The sequence below is a fragment of the Trichogramma pretiosum genome, unplaced genomic scaffold (assembly GCF_000599845.2).
Source record: "Trichogramma pretiosum strain Unisexual culture from Peru unplaced genomic scaffold, Tpre_2.0 scaffold63, whole genome shotgun sequence".
Taxonomy (NCBI): Eukaryota; Metazoa; Arthropoda; class Insecta; order Hymenoptera; family Trichogrammatidae; genus Trichogramma; species Trichogramma pretiosum.
This window is the reverse complement of record NW_019640834.1, coordinates 866,216-886,574: the sequence shown is the minus strand read 5'-3', so window position 1 is coordinate 886,574 and position 20,359 is coordinate 866,216. Positions and strand designations below refer to the sequence as shown.

At 30.8% G+C, this 20,359-nt stretch overlaps 1 protein-coding gene across 1 annotated transcript; it reads left to right on the top strand.

Moving 5' to 3' along the window:
• Window positions 1–73: 73 nt before the first annotated feature.
• LOC106654518 (CDK5 regulatory subunit-associated protein 2-like) lies at window positions 74–18,922 on the top strand. The gene is made up of 14 exons (XM_014374437.2): window positions 74–709; window positions 1,238–1,293; window positions 1,774–1,994; window positions 4,116–4,287; window positions 12,220–12,356; window positions 13,149–13,559; window positions 13,698–13,904; window positions 13,979–14,323; window positions 16,286–17,251; window positions 17,357–17,629; window positions 17,695–17,919; window positions 17,996–18,199; window positions 18,276–18,501; window positions 18,612–18,922. Exons 1-14 carry the CDS (start codon window positions 660–662, stop codon window positions 18,803–18,805), a joined length of 3,687 nt encoding a protein of 1,228 aa, XP_014229923.1. The 5' UTR covers window positions 74–659; the 3' UTR covers window positions 18,806–18,922.
• Window positions 18,923–20,359: the final 1,437 nt, after the last annotated feature.

Sequence of the window (20,359 nt, the reverse complement as noted above, 5' to 3'; positions counted from 1 at the left end):
ACCATTCTAAAAATAAACTGTCTCTCGGAGTTTATGTTTGAATTTATCAAAAAAATCCTACCTGACAAGCTTGATGATTTATTCATTATTCTAAGCAATCCAAGTATTTTCTAATGAATTTTAGGGAATTTTTGTTAATTCAAGTAAATAGTCGTTGCTAAGATGTGATTGGTGACCATAAGTATTAAATTCACGAAAAACGATATACACTAATATTCGTTCGATCGCCAATCGGTCGCTAACAAGATATTATATTAACCCTTAGCTGTCGATCGCGATTCGCATAACTGCTGATATTATGCAGATAACGTGCTCCGAAGTTGATTGGCTATTTCAGTATCCGCAAAATTTCAAATCTCTGCCAACTGGTTTCTGCGCTTTGTGAACGCACCCTTAATTTCTTTGACGCATGATCGTCCTGTACAAATACACTCAGACCAGAAGTGCTAAGAAATAAACAAGGGACGGTTGTAAGTCAACTCAAAATAGAAACGTCAATGCAAAGCATTGCCAATGTTATCAGTTAAAATGTTACTTTTTGGTGTTTGATTGACTATATTTTATACTATGTTTGCACAAGATTAATCAAATTAAGATTTTTATGCAAGTTTTATACATTATAACGAATCAACAATTGAAGTTTGAACTTGTCAACAAACATGGCTAATAATTATGATGACACTGTGGCTTCAGTAAATTGCTTTGAAATGTAAGTTATCAAAACATTTTTGAACTATAAAATGTATTATCTTAATGTTATCCCATAAGAAAATGCTAAAACTAATAATGATTCCTGCTTTATGTCTCATTGCTCCTATTCACTAAACATTCATAACCAACAATTGATGAAAAAATAGCTCTTATGTTCATGTTTAAAAAGTTGTAAAATGATCCACACCATTTATATTAACTTTCATCTTGAATTTGGTAGCAATTTCTACAATTTATGTTAGTTATGACTGAAAAATAAAATTAGAATTGATTTATTTATTATGAATATTTTTTTCATATGAGTCAACAATAAGAATATTACAAATTTTTACAATTACTTTTCTTAGAAGCATTCAATAACATTAATAATGATTCCAAAAAATTGAAGTGCAATGTTTTTATGAATAAATATTGGTATAAAGGGTTCTTCACGGTATTAAAACAAAACTGTCTATTTTGTACTACATAAGTTATCATATAAATTTGAACAATACATCACCTAATGATTGTTTGTATGATTTTTAAGGACCAATGCACCAGCGGCAAACTTTACCATGGATCAAACTACGCTACATATGAATGGTAAGAAATAAGTTTATAGTAAAAATTCAATTTTAGTTAATCATGTTGCAATATATAACTTTAATACAACTTAAAGTCTTAAGGTTTCACAATTAAAAAACTTATGCATTTTGATGAATTGATAACATTAATTATTTATATTGTATTATAAATCAGATAATACTTTGTTACCTGTATTTGAAACTAACAAAATAAACCACAAAATCATTGATCGATTTGTATACATTAGTTTTTGTTTTATTTTTTAATATGTTTTGAAAGCTGATATATTTTGTATTTTTTTATTTAAAATATTTATAAAAGAATAAACCTATTCAGTAAAATTAGCAACCGAATAATTATACTTGAAAAGAATAAAAGAGCATAGACTTTCTTGTTTTAAAATAAACATACAAATGAAGTAATAATGAAACTTATCACAGACAAATACATACGCTTGTTATTAAAATTTTATAATTTTTTTTCATGTTACTGGCACAGAAAGTATTTCAAAATCTCCCAACAACTTAGTATCAGCTGGAGTCAATATAGCTAACCGACAGGGCATTGGATCAAATGGTAGAACAATGAAAGAATGTGAAGATCAACTAGGGTATCTTAAAAAAGAAAATTTTGACCTCAAACTACGCATATATTTGCTACAAGAAAGCAAAGGAATTCTTTCTGATGAAAACATGATGAAGAAAAATATTGAACTTAAAGTAAGTATTCCTATCATTTCCTTAAAATTTAAAAAGACTGTGCATCCTTTGATCACAAATTTTTAATATAAAATATGATCAATTTAAGTTTGAATATTGATTTTTTATTACGATTTATTAATTTTATATAAATATTTGCATTTTAAGATGTTTCTATTAATTGATACCAAAGAATATAATTTTTATCATTTTTACTAATGCGTGTGAGAATTTTTCAACCCAAAAAAGACCCAAAAAATAAATAATTTTTCTAGAAATACTAGTAATGGATACAATTAAATCTTTTATCAACTTATAAAACTACTTATCATGTGCTCACTTTTGCATGAATTTTTGTTGTTTTGATTTGACTTTTATAGAAAGTAAACAATAAGCCCTATTTAAGAAACTCATTTACGAGTATTTCAAGATAAAAAATTTTTTTTTAAACATATTTTTATCATAAATTATTTGTTAAATTGTAGATAATAAAAGATAAATCATTTGAAATTAATTTCAAGACAACATTTATTATAATTAATAAGGTTGATAGTTTTTTATATGTTATACAATTCTAACCAATTAGATATACATACAGATGAATGTATCCTAAAGGATGACTAAATGTTGGAAAAATTTAAATTTATCAAACTATCTAAGTAGCGTGAGTATATGGAGATGGTCGGTAGTGTAGAGATTGTTTTTTTTTTGTATCGAATTTTTATGTCGTCATAGTAGTCGTAGTGATTTAGCAACAGTAAGTAAACAAAATCTTAAACCGGTGCATCTGTTTTTCAGTAGTATTTTCAGAAAAGATTTCGTTATACGAAATCAAGCAATGAAATATGTTTATTGTCGTCATCCATCGTCGTTTTTAATTTTGAAAAAAAAACCCAATTTTTTTTCAAAAACTTTTGTTATAACGATGAAAATCTTAAAAAAAGTTCAAAAAATTTTTAAATTTACGTCAAACCCACAGCCTCAAATTTTATATATGTTACCGGCAAAACCCGCTTTTAGGCAAAAGTGACTTTTGCCTTGGCAAAAACAAAAATGCCTAAAATTTTAGGCAAAAACCGCAATGCCTAAGCAATTTTAGGCAAAACCCGCAATGCCTACAAAATTTTAGGCATTACTGTAAACAATAACACGTTAGTATACAATTAGTCAGCATCTAAGCCGGACTTATTTGTTAGTTTTGTTTATAACCCAATATGGATACAAGCTTATAATCTCACTAGTTACTTAACTTAAAGTAAAGTAAAAATGGAGATTGAAATCGATAATTGGAAAAATCAGTTTGTTGCCGAGGCTAACGAAAAAGAACATTATAAATGTTATAAATACCGACTTATCTTCAAGATCAAATCAGGTAGTAGCATTAATGTGTCCAGTGCATATTGCAACAGGACATGGTGGGCGCGATAGGCTTTTGAAAGAAACATCGATGAAGTATTTCAACTTTATAAGAGAATTGATTGAGTTATACTTTAAAATGTATGAAGTCTGTCACCAGAAAAAAATAAAGAGAAGAAGGGGGTTGGTATCCAAACCAATTTTCCATTCAGAAATGAATAGTAGTTGCCAGGTGGACTTAATTGACTTTCAATCATCAAGTGTCGATGAGTTTAAATTGATAATGGTATACCATGACCATTTGACGAAATTTGTAGTTCTGAATACATTAAAAACAAAACTTTTGTATTCAAATAAATGCGTATTTTTTGACTTTACATTAATTTTTTACTTAAAATTATTAGCTCGCAGTAATGCCTAAAATTTTTTAGGCATTTCGGGTTTTGCCTAAAAAATTGTAGGCATTGCGGGCAATGGCTAAGATTTAGGAAATTCATATATTTCTGCGATTTTTGCCTAAAATTTTAGGCATTTCTGTTTTTGCCTAGGCAAAAGTCACTTTTGCCTTAAAGCGGGTTTTGCCGGTAACATATATATTGCACTAACTTTTATGTTCGAAAAGCACCTATGATCTTCTCGCGCGTTACGTCATGTTCAAAGTATCACTTTCCGCACACTGTAATAAAAAAATTAGTAGTATTTTTTTGTCAAGTTTTATAAATAACCACAAGATAAATATTTAGAATTTTGGGATTAATTATGCACTGAATTTTTTGATTTTTCAAGGTTGAAAATGAATCTTTACGAAAAGAACTTATTGAAAAGCAAGAACTTTTAACTCAAGCAGCAAAAGCTATCGAACTAATTGAAGATCAAAAACAAATTTCTACTCAGAGCCAAACACATTACCATCAAGCTTTAAAACGTGAACATGATAAAGCCGAAAAATTGGAACAAGGTAAGCACTTAAAGTAATAATTTTTCCTTCTTCAACTTTATAGCACTAATTGGCATAAGTTTACAATTATGATATGCTTTTCTGTAGCAAAATTTGCACTTAACATACCCCACACTGAGAATGAAATCTAGTAGGGTTGACTACAGAGCCATAGTAGAATCTACTAAGGTAGAAAAGTAGTTGCGGCTCGATTGATTCTATTGGATACTTTGGTAGAATCTACCCAAGTATTTAGTATTTACGTGTACGTAGTTGGCCTGCACTTGCTGTACCGTGTACTCACCTGATTTCGTGGTATCCAAAGTTGAAACTTATAATTCGGGAAAATCGCGCATAATTCGATATCGAGCAAAAGCCGGTTATTACTCATAAACAAGTTTTTCACCTGTAACTACCTAGAGTATACGTTTTGACGCTCAAAACTTCATCTCAGACAGGTGCTGAGATAAAAGATCTGACAATTGATACCTAAAATCTTTTTCGAGACCGACGAATGAGGTGGGAACTTTATCTAATTATTTCAAAGAGACAGCTGAATTTACAGTACAGCCTGCGGGCATGCCCACTTCGTTTGCCTCTGGCTTGTGAATCGGTTGTGAACCGCTTCTGTCTTGTGATCAGTTAGCTGCTATAATATGCTCTTTCGATATTCACTTCACAGCGACCAGACTCTATGTATTTCGCGATATTTATCTTCTCCGTACAAGTCTCTTTACTTTGATGTGCATTTTTAAAAACCTCAATCATTTGACGATCAATAAGTGATTTTATAGGTAGCCGTACATTACCATTGAAGGTGCAATTGTCTTGTAGCATTCCCTGAAAAAGACATTAAGGACGTTGTGTTGTCTAACAACTGTGTTCCTTAGCAGCACCTTTCTTCAGTAGGAGGTAAATATGGATATTCAGAGGCTGTGGGATTCCTTTTATTGCAATTGCCTTGCGCAAACTAGCAATGCAATCAAATTTTTTCCCTGGATTGTTGATGCTGATTTCCTAAACAGACAAAATAAAACATTATAACCTCGTAAATAAACAGGTTCTGCTTCTTCTTCTTCTTTTTCTTTTATACTGGCTTTGGAATCACTTATATATTGTGATCTATTCCGCCACATTTCATGCGTGTATGTCGGTTTGTCATTATTTGTGGACTTAGATGTCGCTGTGTAGAATCATTGGAAGATGCAGTGTTTTTATTTTACTATAGCAGACTAAATGCTTAACATAGCAGACTAAATCTGAAATGCGCGTGATTGTTGATACAAGCAATCGCAGATTTGAATAGAAGCAATGTTTTGTTTGTGTAGGTATTGGACGTGTGTATTTATTTATTTACTTATTATTATATTTTTTTTTTGTAATAATTTGTTTATATAGTAATTAAGTTTACATTTTTTGAGGATTTTGCTATTGGGCTGGTTGGAAGTTTAAGTATTTCTTGTACAGTTGTGGGTGGAATAGTTTTTGTGTTTTGGCAGTGGAGTTTTATTTTGGCATTTAATGCCTTTTTTTCATTAGTGTATTTTTTACATTCGAAAATTACATGATCGATGTCTTCAAAATTCAAAGGGAGCTCCGCACTACACTCTAGAGATTCAATCATGTTTTTTCTGAACAGATTTTCGGATAATGAGTAGTGATAATGAGTAGCTCTTAAACTGTTAATTGTGACTATGTGGTATCGTAGGGAGTTGTAGTTTGCATACCATGGTTTGGCGGCATGCTCTTTAAAGAAGTGGTCAAAGAACTTACAAGGAGAGTCTTTCATCTTTGGGTCACAGATCCTTATCAAACTTGTTTGGGGGTCTTGATGTACATAATAATAAAGCCCCCTATAGTTATTTTATTCCAATGAGCCCTGGAAAGAGTTATAGAGCAGAAAAAACTATTAAATATAATATAATGTTAAAAAATACCACTTATTAGTATCAGGCCTAGTACGGTCAAGTCTAACTCTCTCAAAAATATTTGTGCATGACCTTTTATGCATTCTTAACACTTTTGCAAACAATAAACAATTGAACTCACTTTGTTTGCTGTGTAAGTTTTGAAGAGCGCATCAATTTCAGCTAAAATTAACGTAACAAACAATAAATATTGATGTAAATTATATGAAAATGTTTTTATTTGTATAATTCACAAATCCCTTCTCTTCGCGTAATCCTGACACTCATCAGGAGTGAATTTACATATGTTTTGAGTGCCAGAAATAGATAAGAAAGAAAGAACAGTAAGTTTTATAAATGAAAACATTTTTACATGATTTAATATAAATATAAGTTGATAAATGCATAAATTTTAGCTCAAATTAGTTCGCTCTTTGAGACTTTTTCAGTAAACCAATTGAGTTAAATTGTTTATTGATGGGAAAGGTGTTTTGGACATTAAAAACTCAAAGTATAAATACTTCTCAGTCAGTTAGACCTGACTGTGTAAACCCGATATCCTTATACTCTTCCAGGGCCCATAGGAATAAAATAACTATAGGGGGCTTTATTATTATGTACAAGAGGACCCCCAAACAAGTTTGGTAAGGATCTGTGACCCAAAGATGAAAGGCTCTCCTTGTTAGTGCTCTTGTGCTTGGATTTTTCCTTAATTCGGTGGACATGTAGGTCTTTAGTTTTTTGGGCAAATAGATTTTGAAATTCTGAATAATAGTGTTTTGTACTCATGATACAACCTTGCTCTATTGCGTCCTTAGCTAATTTGACTACTATTTCGTTGTGGGTGATGTCGTGGTGTGAGGGAATCCATATTAGTTTTATTTGTTGATTATTGTTTGTGAGCTTGAAGGTATATATTGTATTATGTCTAGAATAATTGGTGATATGTTTGATTTTTTAATTGGAGAATAGTTCTTAATCGCTTGCAGGGAGCTTTTAGAGTCACTCAAAATTGTAACGTTGGGTAATTTTTGCTTATATCCAATATCCATGGCTATGAATATAGCATTGGCTTCAGCTGTGACAATTGAAGCTATTTTGTCTAGTTGATATTGGTATTGAGTAGAGGAATTTGGGAAATAAATGGCTGTGCCAGTTGATTCTCCTTTCTCCATTTTTGATCCGTCTGAATATTTGTGTGCTGTACTCTATTTCATTTTTTAATATAGCCTGGAAGGTTTTTCGAGGGTCTGTGGACTTCTGGAGAAGTCTGAACAGGTTCTGATACAAGCATTTTAAATAATAGAGAATACCAAAATGCATAGAATTTCAGATTTTCCTAGGTAGAGGTGAACGCATCTGTTTCGATGGCGTCGTTTTTGGGGAATCTGGAAACGTACTCTTTACATTTTTTATTTTATCCAGTCGCGAAGAAGTCCAGTTCTGGGTGTCCAAGCTGCATAGTAATTTTATTAAACGCCTCATTGGGCAGAGTCCACTTTGTATCGGGGTTAATTCCCTGGACAGATGATCTGTTTCTACATTCTCACTGGATTTGATATACGACGCTAACAAGAATATGTTTTTTTCCTCGACCCAGTGCCTTATTTCACGTGACAGATTCAGAAATTTTGAATGTTGTATTCCACCCATTTTATTTACATAAGCTATTGGGGTGGTATTGTCTACCCGCAGTAGTATGTTTATGTTGGACTCGGAAGGGACTAGATTTAGTAGAGCATTTTTGACGTCCAACAGCTCCACGAAATTTATGTGTTCTAACTAGTTAGCTCCACATCACGTTCCCTAAACTCTATTTTTATTATTGGTAGCTTTCTATCCAGATCTAGAAGCGTCTGTTAAAATTGTCATTTCGTCATTTTTTCCAATGATTTGTGATTAGAGATTATGTTTTGTCTCTATCATTCCAACTCACAGATGCTCTCGTGAGATATTGTAATTTGTGCGTTATGATTATAGCTACTTGCTTTGAGTGCGAGGTGACTCTCACGCTCAAGGACCTTTACATGAAGCCAGCCATATATCGCGGCTTGGCAACCGCAACTAGTGAGCCAATTGCACGGAGAGAAAATGTAGAGATATTCCCCAGCAAATACACGTCATGGAAATAACGGACACGCGTCGCATGGGATTTTAGGAGGGTTAAGTAGCATAATTCTCAGCGCCAGCATGGAAAAAATGGACCGATGCTGCACTAGCGATATTTCCAAGAGCAACACAGGATTTTCCCTTGTTCGCGATGTGAATTTATGTTAGGGAATCTGGTCAATTTACTTTTCGAAATCTTTGCGTAAATAGGCTAGAAAAATAAGAAATACATAATGCAAGTAATTATTTATTTGATTAAATGAAGGAAAAAAAATTATGATTTACAAACTAAACCTAATATCTATAAATTCGTCATAATCTTTTTGTACACATAAGCATGGCGGAAAATTAGGTACTAAGTCGACACTAATTATATTTTCTACATCGGTTGAAATAACCTTATAAGCATAATACCATTTTAAAAAGCGCAGTGTCTTATATTCTACTATATGAAAATATATTTTTTTCCACTTTCATTTATATTTTTTTCCACATTTTTGTTAGAGGAACTTGATTCATTCATCGCGGTCTTAACGATGAGATAGTCTGCGTCCTCTGTCGCTCTCTTAGTCTTATAACCATTATCATTCAACGCATTTACCAAGGTATCGATGAGTTTTTTCTTATTTAGATATTTACCAAAAAATTCTGTTGGATTATAGTTAATAATGGTGTTCAAATCAAATTCTATTTGTCGTCCGGCATTCACAGCCTGACGGCGCATTCAAAGTTTTCATATTATTGGTATCATACCCATCGAAGATTAAGATGCTGTTATGAGTATACTTTTACACATAAGTAACATACTTTTCTATAATTTCTGTTATCGAAATGCCACTTTTCCAAAGATCTTTGTACATAAAATATCCTCCATCTATTACGAAAATATCTGTCTCGCTCCATGAAATCGGTTCGATTGGTTCGAAATGGTCGCAAAAGACGCTTTTCTTTGATTTTCTCACACCAGCTTCATCAAAAATAGCTATAGAGAACGGAGCCAGCTCATTTTTTAGATAATCTCTCATTTTTTTCTTTTATATTTAAACTTATGTCCTGGAAAATTAATAATGGTTGTATCGGCTCACTGCTATCATTAATTTTAATTTTACTACTCATCTCGTTTAATGCCGATACTCTATTTTTTCTTTGAAATTTTATTTTATCTTATGATTTATTATATATATATTATTCATCAAGCCGACTCCAACTTCATAAGTTTATTAACAGTTAATTTTTCATTACCGACGAGACCAGAATGAATAGAAAATATTTTTTATGAGTGAACAAATGGATTATGCGTTTTATGAAAGTTAACTAGCTTTTTTAAATATTCAGCATCTCTCGAAATTCGACTGATGCGGCTATCAACATGTTGATCGCTACTGTCATATTTTGCGGAGCGACAATTCTCCATTCCGTTGTACATATCAAGTAACACTACTGAGCATCCAATATATGTAGCAACTGTACTTTCGGAGATACATCTACCTCGAGTCAAGCCTCCTACACATTTAAGGGCACGCATTAGAACTTGTTCTATGGCCATATCAGACCATATTAGTCACTCTTAATTGTGAAAAATCATTCTTCGGTAAATTGATCATGATCATGGGGCGATAATACGAACCTTAAATCTTCCATATCTTGCACATACAAGTGAGCAGATTTAGCATAATTATTATGTCCACATGCATGGAAAATAGGTAACATTTCCTTGATCGAAATTTGAAATTGCCAGAGCTCTCTGTGTGGTAGAAATGATGAATGACAATCACGCAATGGAAATATTGTATCCAAAGTTTTGCCGTTGGCCTTTTTTCGTTAGCTACGTCGAATGTTTGATCAATTTTTGAAATATTTCTTGAAACCGTGAATCTTTACTTAAAGCTTCATCATCAAAAATCCCTTTGTTCCTTACTTCACTTAAGTATTTCAATTCATCATCGTTAAAATTATACATTTCAAAAATGATATTTCCAAGTGCAGTGAAATTTAAAATGTGTCCAGGAATGCCTCTAGAAAATGCATGTCCGCTTAATGCTTTATCGGCTGTATTTTCAGCGTATATTAAGGATCATGCTTGTCTTGTTTAGGATCAACCGTGTCGATTATTTCCCGATTTTTTCAGTACAGTGGCTTATCGAATGTACCAAATATATGAGATTGCTCATTTGCTTTTCCTCTTCTGGCTGATTCTCCTTGAACGAAAAATTGCATAATGTACAAGTCTTAGAATTAGTCAAAGATTACATCTGAATTTTTTCAGAATTTTTGAGACCTGCTGTCACTTATTTTCAAAGGTCTCTGAAATTCTTAAGAAAAACGTAAAAACGCGTCAAATTTAGGCCTTTAAAACAGAGGATAGCAGATCTCAAAAATTCTGAAAAAATGCAGATGTAATCTTTGACTAATTCTAAGACTTGTACATTATGCAATTTTTTGTTCAAGGCGTCCTGTTACTAGTTAGAAAATCACAAAGATGTTTTAATAAATTAGAAAATGATTTTTAAAATGGGCCCTAAGGCCCATTGGATCAAACTAAGCATAAGGGGCTTCATTGTTAAGTACCAGGAGACCACAAAAAAATTTTCAGAATATTTGACTATCCGCATCTTATGTGGTCTCCTTTTTAGTCAAATCGCTGGTGGTCGGTATTCTTTTTAATTTTGAAATATTAACATTGGTAGTTACTGCCCCGGTATAAGTAACACTTATGATGGGTGCACTCGCGGATATTTGTCGGTCTCCTAGTGTTCGACCGCCAGCAATATCCACGACCGCGAATCATTTTATCTTTTATTTCGCCCGGTGTACTCGTCAGCATTTCCGCACGAGCGGAGCTCCAGGCAACTACGAGGTCGCCACCGACGAGTGACACAAACGCTCTTCTATACGCGACTACCTGGCCGGTTAGCACAGGTACTTCGAGACTCGCCAAGGGCAACGCAGGTTCGCTGATGATACTTGATCGAAATCCACGTAATCACGCTCAACGAATACTCTACTCACCAAGACTAAGGCTATCGAACTCAAAATACGTTTTCGAAATTTGGGCTGCTGTCCGATCGATAAGTCAATCAGTCAGCTACTGAACTCTACTCGCTGCGCGGCTCCGTTCGCGCACCGCCGAGCTTTTCACGTCTCGGTCGCAGCTGTGAATGAGTCGAGCATTAGTTGGTTTCTGGATTTTTGATGAACCTCACATAATGATACGCAACCCTGAATTTATCTCATACGAGCTGGTAAAGGATTTTGACAAATTTGTAGACAAACTGATTATTTTTACCAAAAGGGATTTCATTGGTAATAACATTGTTACGAATTTAATTAAGGACGATTCAGGGTGATTGATTTTGACCTATCCTTAATTTCCGTCTCATTTGTGATATTCCTCTTACACGAATCCCCCAGCTTTTCAGTATCATATTGGACCTACTAGAAAAAAAAACGAAAACAAAATTTTCATCTCTTTACGAATCTAAAATAAAAAAGATGGGGCGGAGGGTTATTATATGTATGATAATGATTCACTAGATGTATTCTAAAGGGTTACCGACATAATCTCCGCGACAAAATCTCAGGAGACAAAATCTCCGGAGACAAAATATCACAAAATAACCCAGTAAAGTATTAAAATAATTTTTATAGAAACCTAAAAAACAAAAAATTTTAAAAAATGCGGCGGAGATTTTATCCCGGAGATTTAGTCGCGGAGATTATGTCGGGATCCCACTCTAAATCTGTTCCATAAAACGCGTAATTTCGTATGTTTATTGATGTTCCAATTCATGTTCTGTAGAACAAAATTAAAATACAACTAGTGTATATCCATAACATTTTTGAAAAATATATGTTACATATATTCTTATATTGGACTAATGTTATAATTATTTCTACAATGACTTCCAAATAATTTAATTACTAATTTTTCCCCCAGAATTAATGGAAATTAACGAAAAATTGGCTGAAACAATGTGTTACAAAGAAATGCATGAAATTTCACGTGACGCATTATTGGAGTGTGAAGAGAAATTATCACAATTAGAAAAAGATAAAAAATCTCTTGAATTAGAGGTATGCACTTTTCTTAAAAATAATTATATATAAATTTTCAGCTATAAATTATTCTTATTATGAAATGTCAAATGTGATAATGAGGTATTAGTCCACTTTGGGAAGCAAAAAAGGTATAATTTTATTAATTTTCTCAAAAAATATTTCATATATTTTGAAAGTTTAACTACATTTTATTTTTCTTTGATTATAAACTACATTTTATCATTTTTCACTATAATTTTTTTTTCTATGTCGGATTGATTGTAAAGGGTAAAAAAATAGTAATTTTGAATAAATGCGTTTATAATTTCAACAACTATTCAACACTGTAAACGCGCATGCGTTTTACTTGCCTTATCTTGAAATTAGAATTTCTCAACAAGATTTTAGGAGCTGATTTTTGAAGGTATAATACTTCGAAAATGTAAAAAAAACATCGACTTTTCGAAAATCCAAAAGTGTACTAGTACCTTAATAACTGCATGCTATTGTTTTTGTATGTTATTTGATTAATTTGGAAAAGTTACCAATGAAATCTTTTTTCTTCTTAAAAATTATTTACATTACTGAAAAAAGTTTTCTTAAAGCAATAAACCAAAGTTTTAAATGCTCTTTAGAGCCAAAAATGTGTGAATTATTCAAATTTTACATAACAATGGACAATAAGAATGTGTAAGTGTTTTATAATGAAGAGTAATTTCTGAAAAAAATTGTTGTCTATACTTAATTTAAAATTAAAAACGACGTGCTACATTAATAAATGGACATTTTTACATTGGATAATAAAAAATTTAATTCCATATTTTACAGTTGCATCAGCTAAACACAAATCTAAAAGAAAAAGAAAACCTGGCACAACAACTTGAGAATGAAAAGGATCAGATTAGGTTACGAACGAAGCATGATATTTCTTTAAAAGAAAAAGAATTGCATGAAAAAGATGAAGTTATTTTAGTTCTTGATGAAAAAATTAAAGACTTAGAACAAAGATTACTACAGAAGAATCATGAATTGCGACTTCGGGAACGAGAAATTGTTGACAAAGATGATTTGATTAAAGAAAAAGATATGATGCTTCAGGAAAAATGTCAGGAATATGATAAAGTAATTGAAATAGCAGAAAAACGTAAAAGTCAGATCGATCTATTACGATTTTCTGTAAAATCAAGAGACGATGCTCTTACAGAACTAACTGATAAGAATAAAACCTTAATTAGTCAGGTATATCATATTTTCAATATTTTTACATTATAAATAATAAATTTTTGGTACTAAAAAGCTCTTCATTGATCAATTAATTTTCGGCTTTTAGTTTTGAAAATTCAAAAATTCTGATAATAATTATCATTTTAATTCTAGTTGGAAAAAAATTATGCTACAAAGAACAGTTTATCCGGTGTAGTGCCTACATATATTGAGGAATCGCAGTACCTCAACAAAAATAGTAATAGTAACAGACCTGGAAAAATTTTTAATAATCAATTAAACCTAGAATTTGTTGATGAAAATAAGTTGAAATTTGAAAACCATAATTTGGATGGATACAAGCTTGATTCTTTGAAAAAAGTTTGTATTTATTTTCTTTTAACTTTAACAATTATAATCGATTGCACCAACTTAACTTGTTCATCTTTCCACAGGAATTAGAGAAAAAAGAACTTGAATTAAATCAACAAGAAAGTAGTAAAAAAGAGTTGCTATTGAAAATGTACAATCTACAACAGTTTGCGGATGATACTAACTACAAGTTTAAAAAATTAGAAACAGATCATAAAAAAGCCATTCAAATGATTCAAGGTTTCATAAAGAGGTATGAACAATTAGAGGACAAGAATGTGAAAAAAGATAGACGAATAACAGAACTGGAAACTGAACTTTCTCACCTTCGAAGGATCAAAATATCTGATACTAATAATCTCTCATTGAATCAACAAAGCATGAATAATCAATCAATCGATGAGTCACAGAAAAGTCATAATGAAAAGGTAAGGTTGATTTTTTTACTAAATTGCTATAATTGTTATAGTAAAAGCCTAATACTCTACTGCAGTAAAGCTTTAATAAAAGCATCCACTAACATAAATTAATAAGAGGCTCAAATTTTTAACGATTTAATTAAGTGATTTTTGGAGAAAAGTGTGTATGAAAATTCTCATCATTTGCGATGCATTTTAATTTTGAGATATTTTATACTCGTTTAATTTTTAAATGAAACGCTTTATATTTGTACCATTCACAAAACGATTGTAGACCGAGCTTATGGCAAATATGTCACATTAAAAATAATAGTAATTTACGATACTAGTGCCATAAGTAACACTTTTTGGCACGGCGTAGTTTAGGGCCCGAGCGCAGCGAGGGTCCTAATAGCTGGGCCGAAAAGTGTCCCCATGGTACGAGTATCGTACAACATTTTATAGCACTGTGCTAAGTTCACATTTATGCCCCCTTTTCCGAGTCATGAGTCGAAGTGCGAAATGAGGTTAGCGCACGAGCGCAGCGAGTGTGATGCGAACGCAGTGGTGCTGGAATGTGCGATTTATGCCACAGAAAAACGTGCCATAAATGTGAACTTATGCCACGCAATGCTACAAATTTGTGTATGATACTTGTGCCGTAAAGTGTTACTCATGGCACTTGTATCATAAAGTACTATTTTAATCACGAGTATTCTTTATATTTCCTCATTTATATTTTATGAATTGCATTTTTTATTACAGTTTTTATAAAAACTTAAGTTTTTGATCAAGTCAAGTTATCTTTTTTTGAAGACATTAAAACTGATTTGAATAAAAGAAGAGATATAAGAATAAATATTATTTTATAATTAATTTGTGATTTAGTTATAATAAAATCTATTAATCCAAATTAAACTTGGATATAAGAAGTTTTTCACTAACTTTCCTATTTCACATAACTTTTCTAGGATCCAATTATTGTCACAATCTTTCCAGTAAGAAATTGGCAGAAGAAAGCGAAATGAAATTTTCAAATTAAAATTTTTTTCATCGTATTTTTTCTCAATATTTCTGTTTACTCAATAATTGATATTGCCATGTAATTCTTATTTAAAATTCAATTTTCAAATATACTTTCATACAATATACATCTCTAATGCTTCATTACATTCGCATCTATTTTTAATCCGAGACTATGTGATTTGAAATGTTCACATAAAAAATATATAATAAAATAAAAAAAAACAAGTATTTCTGCTTCATCGGCTGTACTTTTGAGAGGTGTGTTTTTTTAGATATTAGAAGAACAAAAATAAATAAATTTGAAATTATTTCGAAACTTTAAAATCTAAAATAAATCAAGGATTACAAAACAGAAGAATTCTTTAACTGCAAAAATGCACTGTTTAAGAAAAAATCATAAAAAGAAATTTTTGGGATATTCTTTCATGTTAAATGAAAAAATATGTAATTGAAACTTCTTGAATGAGCTACACATTTTTTGCATTTATAGCTGCAGAAAATTTGATGTACGGATGAACCCAAAATCGTGTTACTTCGTAAAAAATCTAACAAAATATGCATCATCTTTTCGCATATCAAATCAGAATATCTCGTTATAAAAGTATTGAAATTAGACAGGATTTTCTAGTGAGTTTCAGTGTTTGATATTAACTGGTTATTTATTTATGATTTTTTTTATTATAAGTAATTAAAATTTTGTATGTTATTCAAAAAATGTATAATAGTCATTTTTTCCGTAATTAATTAATTATATTATGTGAGTATAATACAAAACAAAAATAGTTATGTCAGTAATTGTTCCTTAACAAACGCCTAATGTCTGAAATTTTCTAAATACTTTAATTAATCTTATAATAGAAAAAATTATCACTAGTTGATTGTATAATTCGTCTTATTTGTAATTAAGTTAAATTATATACAATGAAATGATTATCTAAGTTAAGTAGTATGTTTTTATGTATTCAGGAAATATTGATCAAGACAGATGAAAATACCACTTTCATTGAAGATAAATTGAATGCATCCGAGATTTTGTTCGATCAAATAACTTCAAACTTCAATTCAATGAATCTTATGAAAGAAGATACATTTGGTCAAAATCTCACTAGACATGAGAATTTGCAGGACTTGAACAATGAATCAAATGTTCATTCAGAAAACTTTGAAAAAGTTCGATTAAGTAATTTAATAGTATCTTTGAAAGAAGTAGGTATCGTAGTAAATTTTGAAAATGACAAAGTTCAATTGGAATATGACAGTGCAAATATATCTAATAAACAGAATATAAAAACTAATTACATACTGAAACTTTTAAATTTAGATCGTGAATCCGAAGAAGTGAATGGCTTTTCTAAATTCATTTCTACGTTAAACCTTTGTGAAACGTTACTGTTTTATGTATTATTAATAACAAGAAAAAATAAACTTCATTGCGAGTATTTGAGGGAACATTTCAAAGAACATTTGAAATTCATGACAGAAATCGTTAGAGATAGTAACGATGATGCCAATTATGATAGATATTGCATCGCCCTCAATTTGATGCTACAAAAAAACTTTGATCACCAAAAACATATAATATCTAGTACCACAAGTTTTCAAAAAAACGGTCGTTCGGATAATTCAGACGATATTGCTTCTAATGGTCATGGAACAGATTATTCCAACTTTGAATCATGTGTCGAATTAGATTGCGAAAATGCTATTCAAAATGATTTGTTCAAATTTAAAACGCCATGTCCAAGAAAATGTAGACATTTGAATTATTCAAAAGAACACCAAATTTTCATGGAAAATAGTCAAAAGTATCAATTAGCCAACGACATGGAATTGGAACTATTTCATCAAATAAATTATATAATGGATATCAACTTTTGTTTACATTCAGATATAGATAATCTACTTATAGAAAATTCTCCGTTCAAATTGCACGTAAGTTCATTTATATTTCTTTACATCTATAGAATGAATTTAGTAGTTTTGAATTTGTAAATCATGCAGTCAATTTTAATAACAACAAAATTATTTCTTCTACAGAAAATGCAAGAAAAATTAAATATATTTTTGAATCATATTGATCATTTCTGTCATTTATGTTTAAAATTACAAATGATGGTGCTAAATTTTTTACCTAATTTTAAAACAATAAAAAATGAAGAAACAAAATGTGAATCCTGTGGAATGTCGTCGGATACTAACATTATCGAACCCAAATCATCTTGTAATGCCAAAAAAGACCGAATGGAGTCATTCTATTACAAAAAAAATGTTGATAAAAGTGAACCTGAAAATCTAATCGTGAATCACGAGGTATTTAATATTTTTTTAGATTTATGCTCATTATATGGTCTAATTAAAAATTTTTTAATTTACAGTTGAAATCTAAAATTGAAAACTTAGAAGAAGAAATTGATGAAGCAAGAGCAATCGTAGTAAAATTAACAACTGAATTTGATCGGTTAAATCTGAGTTATAGCCAGGTCTTAGTTGAAAATACAAAGCTTGCCAATGATAAAATAAAATTAGAACAGGGAATGACAATTTCTGATGGTTCTTATGATACTATGATGAAAAAGCTTCACCAAAATTTTTACGAAGAGGTATGTAACTATTTCATGTAACTAGAAAAATAAGTGGATTACAATAATTACAAAAAAAAAAAATAAACAATTTTAGATCACATATTTGAAACAAATAATTCAATCTCATCAAACGAGGTTTCAAGAACTTGAAATGTTGAATAAAGATATATGCAGACATGTAGCTGCATATGAATTGAATGAAATAGCACCAAGTTCCAGTGGTGTGTCATCCATTTCTACAGACACCGCAATAAAATCTAATTATGAAGATATAATGAGCGATTGCCAAACTCATAATGTAAGTGTTCATTTGAATTTAATTTTTCTTTTGTTTACTTTGTGCTTTACAAATCATTTTATTCTTTTATTTTTAGGCCTCGCGTTATCAATTATCTATAGCTCCTTACTTTTCTGATGCATGTTTGAAATCAAACAGTTCTCCAGACCTAGGATTCGAAAATGACAAAATGGTTTTGTCAATACAACCACTCCAACATACTTTAAAAATTACAGAATTAATAAGTAATCTTTTAAGTAATGACATCTACTGTGACTTGGAGCATAACGAATATTTATGTCGCCTCAAGCTACCATCCCAAGGTAAATTATATAAATTTCACATTATTAGCATAGATTTTTTGAATAAAAAAAGTTTCATTTGTTTATTTTTTCATTATCGGAACTACGATTAATACTTTTTCCTTCTGCAGAAGATGGTGAAATTGTAAAATTGAGGCAGGAAAATATTACGCTTAAAAAAAGATTAATGAGGACTCGAAAAGCTCTTGAAGAAACCTTTGAACATTTAATGATGTCCAATAAAAATAAAGAGAACGTCAAAAAGGCCATAACTCAACAATTAGTGACTATGAAAAGTGTTTCAAAATCACTGAAAAAAGATTGACTTTATTACTTTTTATATTTTTACCTATCTCTTTTATAAATAGTTAAGTAATTGTATACAATTATTCTGAATTAGTTGATCATTTACGTCAACTAGTATGAGGTTAAATTAAACAAATCAAATTGAAATGTTTGTGAGATTATAAATTGTAAAAATGAACGAAATTGGTTTTATGTATACGATACATATATAAATATGTCAATATGTCAATAAAACAAAATTTTTAGAACTTTTTCTAAGCATTATTGAATTGAAACCATTACTTATATTCTGAATGTATTTTTTTGAGGAAAAATCTGAAAGTGGGCATTGAATCAAACTTTCACGATTTACTATTAATAATTTCAGTCTGATGTATTGCTATTGACAATAAAAATAAAAATTTAGTATTTACAAGTTCACATAAGATAGGATGAGATTTGACAATTTAAAAACAGTTCCTAACAAAACAATGCTTCTTCGGCATAAAACTCACCAAGATGCTAAAATAATTACTTCAACCGTATAAAAAAAGAGATGAAAAAAGCTTTTAATTTTATTTTTAATTAAAAAATATTTGTCGGATTTTATCATAAACGCCAGTAAATGCAGTTGATTTCTATACTGCTATTCGCACGCAGATATTTGTTGGGAGTCGAAGCTAGTTTAAAAAGTCTTTAAAAAACAAAATATTCTGCTATACCTGATCCAAAAAATGCGTTTACCTTTTTTTCATGGAGATAGAAAGAAATGAGCCTTGATATTTCCTATTGACACGCACATATATTTGTGCATGCAAAAAACCAGGTACCTGGAAGGATACCGAAGCCAAACTCAAAGTAAAAATTTTCAAACGCATTGTCGAAAATTTTCTTTCAATGTTTTTCGAGAGAACTATGCGAATATCTTTATTTGTAAGTTTCTATTTCGTAATTCATTTCGTTTTTTTTTTCAAAAAATATTACTGGAAATCACTGGAAATGTGAGTCAACGGAAAACTTATTTATTTGATACGGCAGCTACGGAGATGACTCGATGGAGATTAATTTTTATTCGAGTTCATCCGGCACGAATAATTATTGATTCCTCCGCTAAGAGCTTAGTAAGGATTGTGCTTTGCGTCGGTGTGATTGCGTGTGGTTTGTTTTTTGACAAGGGCACGGGATCCTTTCTTGGAGCTGACGTACTTACAGTGCTAAAACTTTTCTGTAAAATAATCATTGAGCTACTAATAAACGAAGATTTGGAGCGTATTACTTTTCTATACTGTGGAGGCAATATCTAGTAGGCTTTTATCTATATGTGTTACGAGCAAAACCCACTTTTAGGCAAAAGCCGCTTTTAGAGCATAGCCGCAATGCCTAACATTTTTTAGGGTCGATCAACCTTGACTTAAAAAAAATGGTTTCCGTTGATTATGATGAGCTGATGCGCTAAGACTGTTTTTGAATTCACATTTGATTTACTTAAATTATAATTTAGGAATGATGAAAAATATACAAATAATCATTGGTTTTCATTTATTAATAAGATTGGTTTTACTTGAGTTCTAAAAATCACGTATTATTAGTAATA

What these genes read in the sequence shown, in the direction of transcription:
- LOC106654518 (XM_014374437.2), top strand. Translation starts at nt 660, where the DNA reads ATGGCTAATAATTATGATGACACTGTGGCTTCAGTAAATTGCTTTGAA. An exon ending in AAAAATCTCTTGAATTAGAG is followed by an intron (nt 12,357 to 13,148) that starts GTATGCACTTTT and finishes CATATTTTACAG; the next exon opens with TTGCATCAGCTAAACACAAA. An exon ending in AGCTTGATTCTTTGAAAAAA is followed by an intron (nt 13,905 to 13,978) that starts GTTTGTATTTAT and finishes ATCTTTCCACAG; the next exon opens with GAATTAGAGAAAAAAGAACT.